Here is a 10,107-nt window from a genome sequence, read left to right on the forward strand (position 1 = left end):
AATCAACTATTTTTAATTTTTTTTAATAAAATGTAAAAAATACCCTAAATATTAACTATTAAATGTTGCAGTTTTGACACGAAACAAATTTTCTTGATATAAGCCACAAACATATGATTTCATGATTTTCATTTCATATTTTTAAAGTCGTTAACTACTACAATCTCATATTATTATAAAAAATATTAACATCGATATTGATATTTAGTAAAAAAACTACTTTAAATTAACATTAAAGAAAAACAATACATACACTGGTTGTCGACTTGTCGAGTATAGTTTTCTTAATCACCAAGTAAAACGAGGCTCCATCGTGCAACTCCACTGCCACGTGACGCACTCTCATTCGCATAACAACATGTCCTTTTTTCCCTCTTACACACTTCTTCTGACCAACCGTCCCAAACTTTTCATTCCCATATTTGCCCCTCCACCTTTCCTTCCCCTCAACGCTTTCCATAACAAGGACACATAGTGGCATTTTAGTAGTTTCATCGTAAAGCAAGGGTGAAAAATCGTACACGGGATATACGATGGATTTAAACGCGGTTTCTCTCCTACGTAACGTAACACTACACAAACAACAACAACACTATCTTACACTGAAACTAACTTTCTCTGTTCTTCCTTATTATTATTATCATCATTCCATAAATCATAAATATTAAAAGAGATAATAAAAAGCCATGGAACATCACATCCACATCCTTAAATCCTTTGAATTATTCCAATGATTCTTAGTTTCTGAATCACTTTCATTTCTTTATAATACTTCATCAAGGATCCATTCAAACCTTCTCTCTTTCTTTTTTTTTTTCTTTTTTTTTTTCTAATTATAATTTTACTTTTATGTTATGGGTTCTCTTGACTGTGTTCCATCGCTTGAAGATGGTACGGCGGTGTTGTCTCTGAATTCGCTACCGTTAGGGTTCCGATTCCGACCTACCGACGAGGAACTTATCGATTACTATCTACGTTCGAAGATCAATGGAAATGGGGACGAGGTTTGGGTTATACGAGAAATTGATGTCTGCAAATGGGAACCCTGGGATATGCCTGGTATTTTTCTTTTCTTTTTTGCACTCATAATCTTCTCTTGATTTGGTAAAGTTCAATTATCTTATACTTCTAAGTTCTTTTTTAGCTTATTTTCATAAGCTCTTATTTAGACCTTATAAAAACAACTTATAGCTTATATGTGAATAATTTGACTTTATTTTATAGGAATAGCTTATACATAAGCACTTATATGATAAGCACTTATGCTATTAGGTTTTGATTAAACTATTTATCCAAAAAGGCTTTAGACTGTTTTTTTTTGTTTAAGGATTTGATGATTTGAGTAACAAATAGTTGAATTGTTTTTCTTTTGGCTGATTTCTAATCTGTTGTGTGTGTTTGGTTTGTTGACTGTTGTAGATTTGTCAGTGATACGAAACAAGGATCCGGAGTGGTTTTTCTTCTGTCCACAGGATCGAAAGTATCCAAACGGACATAGATTGAACAGAGCAACTAATCATGGATATTGGAAGGCAACAGGAAAGGACCGGAAAATCAAGTCAGGAACCCTCTTGATTGGGATGAAGAAGACTTTAGTTTTCTACAGTGGCCGTGCACCTAAAGGGAAGAGGACTAATTGGGTTATGCATGAGTATCGTCCCACCCTGCAGGAGCTTGATGGTACCAACCCAGGACAGGTTCGTTCTATTCTCTTATTTTTAGAGCTAGCTAAGGAATTACAGTGTGAATATTAGCAATTACTAATTGATTTTTTTTGAACTTGTATCAGAGTCCATATGTTCTCTGTCGATTATTTAAGAAAAACGATGAGAGCATTGAAGCATCAAACTGTGGTGAAGTGGAGCAGACTAATTCAGCTCCTATGGCTGCCAATTACTCTCCAGAAGAAATACAATCTAATCCAGCTCCTATTACAGCATCCACATCACAGGTCACGGAGGAGGATAAGCAGCTGGCTATTATCCCCGATATCTATGAGGAAACAATATCCGACGCTATAAACTCAGTTGAGTGCCATAGTGATGGATATGGTGCTCATGATGTTCAAAAACAAATTGAAAAACTAGTTGCAGAGGTTAGATTGATTAACTAAGCTATATAATATATTATCACTATTTTCATTCTCCTGATTTTATACTTGATATTTCCTGCAGGAGGATCATGCATTGAACTTTGACATATATTATAACCCGAAAGATGGTCTATTATTAGATGACAGGTTATACTCGCCAGTTTTGGCACATATGCCACCTGAATTTGATTATCAAGCAAACAGTGAATCTGACGGTCAATGTGGACTTCAATATGGTACCAATGAGATTAATATTTCAGACTTCTTAGATTCAAATCTTAATTGGGATCAAATTCCCTGTGAGGAGTCCAGTAATTACCAGCAGAACTTCCCCCTCTTGTTAAATGTTAAGGACAATGGTTCAGGAAGCGACTCAGACGCAGAAGTAGCCAATATGATGACTGTAAGTAACAGCTCCAACGCTATTTACCGTTGTGTCAATCTGAGCAGGTTTTGCCATGATAATAACATGAAGAAGTTTTCTAATCTCCAGTGGCAGCTCTAACAATTAAACATGATTTTGTCATGCCTCCCTTATAATGTAAATCTTATTTTTTGTTATGTTACAGTGTACGCAAGCTGTTTATCCTCACGAGGTAATAGACAGAAGGATTCCCTTTACAACAACACCATCGTTTTGCCGCACCTTTGACTATAATGGTGGTGATCAAAAGAGCGATGTTGTATTATTACAAAACAAGTTCCAGACAACTTTTCCATCCGATGTTAATTATGGTGAAGTGTACAACATCAATGCTTATGATCAACCAAGAAGCTATAATAATACATTTATAAGTGGTGAAAGTGGAATCATAAGAAGGACCCGACCGGCAAGAGACGAACAATTAAAGCCAAATTCGAATCAAGGTAATGCTGAAAGGAGAATTCGTTTGGGAAATGCGGGACATGGCTCAAACAGGAGTAGTAAGCAAGAACAGCATAGTTCAAAACCAATCACTGCAGTGGTAAGAAAAGTTTTTTCATGTTTTGCTTGCATGATGACTAAGTGGTTGCCTCTGCATGTGTTGTGACATTTGTTTCTATTTTGCAGGAGAAGAAAGCTGCAGAAAATCATGCTGCCGATGATGAAAGTTCTACTGGAACCACTCACACGTATAAAAAGAGGAAGGCATCCAAGTCAGTTGTCCATAGAAATATTTCTGTATTGCTAGGAAGGGTGCGTGCGCCTTTCAGATCAAAGAATTCCTCCTCCAACTGCGCCTTGTGGTCTTCCGTTTTTGTAGTTTCTGCCTCTGTACTGGTTTCATTAGTAGCATTTACTAACATATGGGGATGTATTAAATTTTAAACTGCTTGCAGATCATTCCTTTGTAATTTGTCTCCATTTCTTTTTTGGACCAGTTGAGGGGAGGCATGTAGGGTTTATAACTTTCTTAGATTCGTTGATAACTCAATATATATGCGTGTGTGCATATATGTAGTTGGTGTATAATATGTTATCGCCCACTGTCACTCAGTTGGCTAGTCTGTAGACTCTGTTATTGTATATTAAGCTTAAACAGTTTCTTCATTCTAAGTTCTCTTTCAATTTCACCTTCTAAATTTGTTCTCACTTTTCATTTTGATACAAGGCATAAAAGGTTCATTCCGAAATAGCAGAGACAAGCATCCACTAAGCACTCTTCTGTCCATTTAGGAAGATGCAATGTGAATCCTCTAATCATCTGATGCCCATTAAAACTCAACTTAGATTATTGAAAATCTACCCATGGGTGTCAAACAGCCAAAATGAGGAACATTCAGATACAGTGTAGGTATAACTCGATCTTCCAACCACATGAAAACAAGGCCGTTTTTGAGAGTATGCTAGGTGATCTATAATATACCTCACTTTTTTTATGATCAAAAATAGATTTTCATACGCATATTTCACAGTTAATTTACGGCGGTTAAATAAAGTCCTTTGTTAATTTACTGTTAAATAAGATCATTTAAAAAATATTTCACAGTAAATTTACGATTAAATAAGATCATTTAAAAAATTTCACGATTTAACTTAAATTAACTTTAGTTTATTATATAAGGCTTCTCAAAAATTTGAGACAACTATGAGAAACACCAAAAGTGTCAGAGACATTAACATCAAATATCCACCTACAAGAAATATTGGTGTCTTTTTCTTTTATATATTTAATATTTCTTTTATTTCTAGTTGATATTGTGAGATATAATTACTCACCCTTGAATTTAACGATATACTTTTTAAAAGAACCTACCATGTCCATGGTGGATCACTCACTACTAAAGGACCATTGTCAGGGAAGGAAATGACAAACTAGGTATCTTTCTTAGACGTAGGTATCCTCCTAACAAATTCTGTTTTTCCTTCATACATCAAAGTATCTAACCTTATATAGCCTTGGATATTATCATATAAGAAACTCACTAAAATTACAACTCAACAAAAGGAAAAAGAACATCGCACCAAACCAAAATAACTAATTAATAGTAGCTCCTTAGAATCACCCATACTATTTGAGCTTGCACGCGTGGTTAAATATTTTGCTCTAACTAGTTGTCATTTGTGTTAATTTAAAATATCTTTGGCGGGTATCTTTGATATATTTCATGGTAAAAAAAATAGAGCATGCACCAAAATTTCATGATAAATTTGGAATTATATTTCTGAAAACTGTTGTGTTTGAAGAATCAGAAATAAATGCAAAATAGAAAGAATAATATAAATTAATATCAATCATTATTATGATATATATAAAAAACGTATCATTACATAGATAATCATTGACGTAAATCTAATATTACATTTTATCATCAAGTGATGATTGAAGATGTTTCAATATCTTTAGAATATCTTCAGTCGATCTCGCAACCTTCGCATCTATTTCTGTCGACTTTTTATTTCGTAATGGTAAAATATACTCCACATAACAGTTAAATCTTCATTTATCTTCAGCTCAAACTTGATGAACTGTATCTTCTCTTCATTGTCAATCAGAGGACAAATAGTAATAGAGCTTTACAACTCTTTGATTGTCTGGGTAGCACAACCTATTCTCTAGTGTGGATTTTAGATCGACAAGACAAGTGATCTTTGTGAACCTAAATTCAAGAGGGGGCATATCGCCGTTGAAGTAGACAAAAGCGAGATATGAATATTGATACATTTTGTATATGATTTTGCTAATAAGATGAGAGACATCCATATCTGTAGCGGGATATTCGTTACCTTTAGATTTATTGACTAAATCAAAAGTAAATCATACAATTCGAGTCGCCACCGCACTTCTATTTATCCAAAGGAAAGGTTAGAAAGCGAATAAAAACCGAGAAGTTTTATCAAATCAAAAACTAATAAAAATGTCAGAGATCTGGGTAAGGGGGTTGGTTATGCAATGGGAAGGTTTTAAGCACCCAAAACATCCTTAGTACTCTAAGGGAGCCCTTTTTGCAAAGTTGTATGGTAGGTTGGTATTTGTGAAAATATTTGTGCAAACATGATTGAGGAGATGAGAAAAGAATATACAAATTATTTACAATTTTTGTGTTTGAATGGATAAACCCATTGCCTACGTACCATCACAAAGGTAGGATCAAAACCTCGTAGTTCGGGGTAAGAATCTCAAAAAGATATGGGTGAATTGATTTGGTCAAAAGCCTTAAGGTCTTTTGTTATCAAAGGGAGAAAACTCAACCTAAACCAACAATCCACCGTATGAGGAAAGCTTCAACATACTAGTAAGGGATCCACCCTATAATAAGTATGGAAGACTTATAGTCCAATCACTAAGGATGAGGTGAGGTTTACATCAACCACTATGATAACTCAAACCTATGACTAATGTTTATGAAAAAGGTTTTAACAAAGGTGGCCATTGGAACCACAAAAACAATTTGAAGTGAGTTATATTTACAAATTAGAAGTATTCACAAAAATGAAGTCAAAGTTGACTTAAGATTCAATTCAAAATAAGTATTAATGAAAAGAGTTTGAAAAATCAGAGGCATAAGGCCTAGGTTTCTACTTTGAAGATAATGTCAATGTTTGCATAAAATGAGTTTGGCTTGGGTCTGAGTTGCTGAAGTAGCTCCTCTCGCTCACGGACCCAAGAACGCGAACGATCTTCATCTCTCAACTCCTCTACTCCTTGGTTAGGGAGGGTTGAAGGCCCAACCATAACCATAAGTGTAGGTCTTGGATAGTCATAGGGCATGCGGTACTCAGAAGCTCTCTTCCTCACCCACGAGGTGTAGGGTTCCAAAGCAATACAATTCTTCGGACCAAGCTCTTTCCTTCCCTTCCTATGAATCTTACGCCAAACGCGGACCATCATGCCCTTCAAGTTTTGGAGATCTTTACCCTCTTGAAAGAACACATCTTCCAACAGAATGTTGTTAACTTTTTTCCTTTAAGGGGAACCCAAGCTGACGGCGAGCCAAAACAGGGTTGTAGTTAATTCCACCACATGTACCAAGAAGAGGCACATTGGAGAATTCACCACAAGAATCAATAATCTGCACACCATTATATACACGGTTGTACCAAAAGATATCATCATTAGTGAGAGACATAAGTCTCGTGGACCACCGTAGACATCCTTTGTTTTCCTTGAAGGCGAGCGTCTGTGGCAAGTGCGAAATAAACCACTTGTACAACAGAGGCAAACAACACACAATGGTACCACCACCCTTTGCATTCCTCATATGCAAAGAGAAGTAAGTGTCACCCAACAGAGTAGGAACACGATTAAGAGTAGAGAAAATCCTAATAGCGTTCACATCCACGAAATTGTCGATGTTGGGGAATAACACTAGCCCATAGATGAGAAGTACATATATGGCCTCAAAGGCGTCCTCACTCATGGCCTTCCCAAATAAAGTAGCTTGAGCAATGAGAAAATCAGATGGGAGACCTTGAATTCCCCCTTTAGTAGTCATATGAGCACCAATATCAGATACATCTATGTGCAACAGATCGGCAATCTCTTGGGAAGAAGGAATTCTCTCCAGGCCACTGAACGACAACTGATCTAAGATAGATATACCCACAAGATAAGCATACTCCTCAAGTGTAGGCAAAAGCTGGAAATCTGGGAAAGTGAAGCAACGATATAAGGGATCATAGAACTGCACCAACACACTCATTATACCTTCATCCACCTGAGTAGAAAGAATAGACAGAAGCTTCCCATGGCGAGCTTTGAACTCCAAGGGATCTAATACATAGGATGTCAAACTCCTTAACTCTTTCAAGTCGGGTTGTCTGAAACTGTACTTCTTCGTATTCCTTCTTTGCTTATCCATGTCTGAAAATTTGCAAATAGACCCCTTAAGTTCCTTGAAAATTTTCTCATTGTTGATGATATGGATGCAAATGAATGCATGAATGCATGAATGCATGGATGCAACAATCACACTCAAGGATCAAACAAGTCACACCATACAAAGGTCACGGGATGGATCAAGTCATCCTTAATATCAATCATCCATTTTGGTGGATTATGGTTTACACCTTATCAACACCCAAGTTCCATTGATATTAAGGATATACGAGAATGGATCAACCGCGAATCAAGGGTTTGTTGTAAGTCACGAGCATGGAGTCTCGGTTAAGGACCACCCAAAGGGAGTGTACTATGGTTAAACCTGACAATCATGTTCTAAAAGAGGTTCCCATAGTCATCATCCCATCTTTCGGATATTATCGGATAAACGACTACTCGTATTCTAAAAATATTCTCAAGAGAGACTCTTATGAGTGTAATATCGCGTAACAATCGTATCAAATCTTACACTTGAACGATCTTCGCACTACGTCCTAAAATAGGCCAAGATGGGCTAGGTAATCTAAGGTCCTTGGCTTCTAAGATATATATTGGAAAGAGTAATGCCTAACCACGACTACTCGTGTGACATTATTAATCCCAAAAAAACCTCCACCAAGTGAATGGGCTTGCAAGTCAACTTGCTAAGGAATAACTCCACACAAGTCAATAAGACTATGCCATTCTCCTATCATAAGTGCACTCGAGTTCGGGTATAGAACTCATCTCACAAGAGACCACCAAGCATACAAGCAATTGATATATCAAGCGATTCATACATTACAAACAATACAGTCATCCCAAATTTGCACAAAAATATGTCACAAGTAAATATAAGCATACAATACAACAAAGCAAAAAGTAGGCTAAACCCACTAGGAAGCAAATGTGTCCCCAACAGAGTCGCCACTTTTCTATAACGGGGTATTCGTTACCTTTAGATTCATTGATTAAATCAAAAGTAAATCATATAATTCGAGTCGTCACCGCACTTCTATTTATCCAAAGGAAAGGTTAGAAAGCGAACAAAAACCGAGAAGTTTTATCAAATCAAAAACTAATAAAAATGTCATAGATCTGGGTAAGGGAGTTGGTTATGCAATGGGAAGGTTTTAAGCACCCAAAACATCCTTAGTACTCTAAGGGAGCCCTTTTTGCAAAGTTGTATGGTAGGTTGGTATTTGTGAAAATATTTGTGCAAACATGATTGGGGAGATGAGAAAAGAATATACAAATTATTTACAATTTTTATGTTTGAATGTATAAACCCATTACCTACGTACCATCACAAAGGTAGGATCAAAACCTCGTAGTTCGGGGTAAAAATCTCAAAAAGATATGGATGAATTAATTTGGTCAAAATCCTTAAGGTCTTTTGTTATCAAAGGGAGAAAACTCAACCTAAACCAACAATCCAACGTGTGAGGAGAGCTTCAACATACTAGTGAGGGATCCACCCTATAATAAGTATGGAAGACTTATAGTCCAATCACTAAGGATGAGGTGAGGTTTACATCAACCACTATGATAACTCAAACCTATGGCTAATGTTTATGAAAAAGGTTTTAACAAAGGTGGCCATTGGAACCACAAAAACAATTTGAAGTGAGTTATATTTACAAATTAGAAGTATTCACAAAAATGAAGTCAAAGTTGACTTAAGATTCAATTCAAAATAAGTATTAATGAAAAGAGTTTGAAAAATCAGAGGCATAAGGCCTAGGTTTCTAATTTGAAGATAATGTCAATGTTTGCACAAAATGAGTTTGTCTTGGGTTAGAGTGGAGAGAAAAAGAGAAAGGCTAGTCCTAAACATGCAAAGATGAGATAAGAGAATAAAACCCTTGGAGTTCCTTTCTTGAGATCATAAAGATGATCCAAGATGCTCCTTTCCTTTGGACTTAGCAATTAACTCAAGCAATCAAACAAATATTCAATCAAGCTCCTAGGATCTTCATTTGGATTATCTCTTAACTTGGATGCTCATGACGATGGTCCTTCTAACTATCTTAAGTTTGGAATCCCTATCACACAAGAACAAACAATCAAAAGTTTCACAATGCAATAAAAGAAATGGACAAAGAGAGAGTTTAGATTAGGGATCCTTTCAAATCAACATCAAGATGTAAGCATTCTAAAGGCATGAGGCCTAGTTGCTCTTCAACAATTTTAGCATTCTAAAGGCATGAGGCCTAGTGCTCTTGAACTCCATTAAGCATAGGTGAGGTCCTAATTCTAAGTCCTTTCTCCTTTTTGCATTGGGTTCACATAAACAAAGACAAAACAAGCACAATGCAATAGTATATTTACACAATAATGTGCTCAAGTGAGCAAAAGGCAAATGGCATAAACATAAACATGAGCTCAAATGAGCAAAAGGAAAAGACAATATGAATAAATGAGCAATAAATTAAATTGCATTAAAGTAAATTGCTTGAATTTAAAAGTTAGTAATTAGTAGTTAGTGTTAGTGTGCCATAAGGCAATTTAGCGCTATGTTAAGCAATCGTAAGTGGACTAATGTAGTAGTCACACCTATCTGAGGCCCGTCAATAAAACTATAGGCAAATAAACACAAGTTAGAGACCATGACTAGTAAGCCAAGCTCCTACAACTTGCCATGCCAAAAGAAAAGAAGAGTGACCTTGTATGGATTCACAAATGGACTAAAATCTCAAATAAATCTCAAATCAATTAAGAAATTGATGAGAA

At 36.0% G+C, this 10,107-nt stretch overlaps 1 protein-coding gene across 1 annotated transcript; it reads left to right on the top strand.

Annotated features, from left to right (window-relative positions):
• The first annotated feature begins 572 nt into the window (after positions 1-572).
• On the top strand, positions 573-3,623 carry LOC127081136 (NAC domain-containing protein 62). Its single transcript, XM_051021419.1, has 6 exons — positions 573-1,059; positions 1,420-1,697; positions 1,790-2,095; positions 2,175-2,495; positions 2,662-3,057; positions 3,144-3,623. Exons 1-6 carry the CDS (start codon positions 855-857, stop codon positions 3,399-3,401), a joined length of 1,764 nt encoding a protein of 587 aa, XP_050877376.1. The 5' UTR covers positions 573-854; the 3' UTR covers positions 3,402-3,623.
• Positions 3,624-10,107: the final 6,484 nt, after the last annotated feature.

The sequence above is a fragment of the Lathyrus oleraceus genome, chromosome 5, assembly GCF_024323335.1.
Source record: "Lathyrus oleraceus cultivar Zhongwan6 chromosome 5, CAAS_Psat_ZW6_1.0, whole genome shotgun sequence".
NCBI classification, from domain to species: domain Eukaryota; kingdom Viridiplantae; phylum Streptophyta; class Magnoliopsida; order Fabales; family Fabaceae; genus Lathyrus; species Lathyrus oleraceus.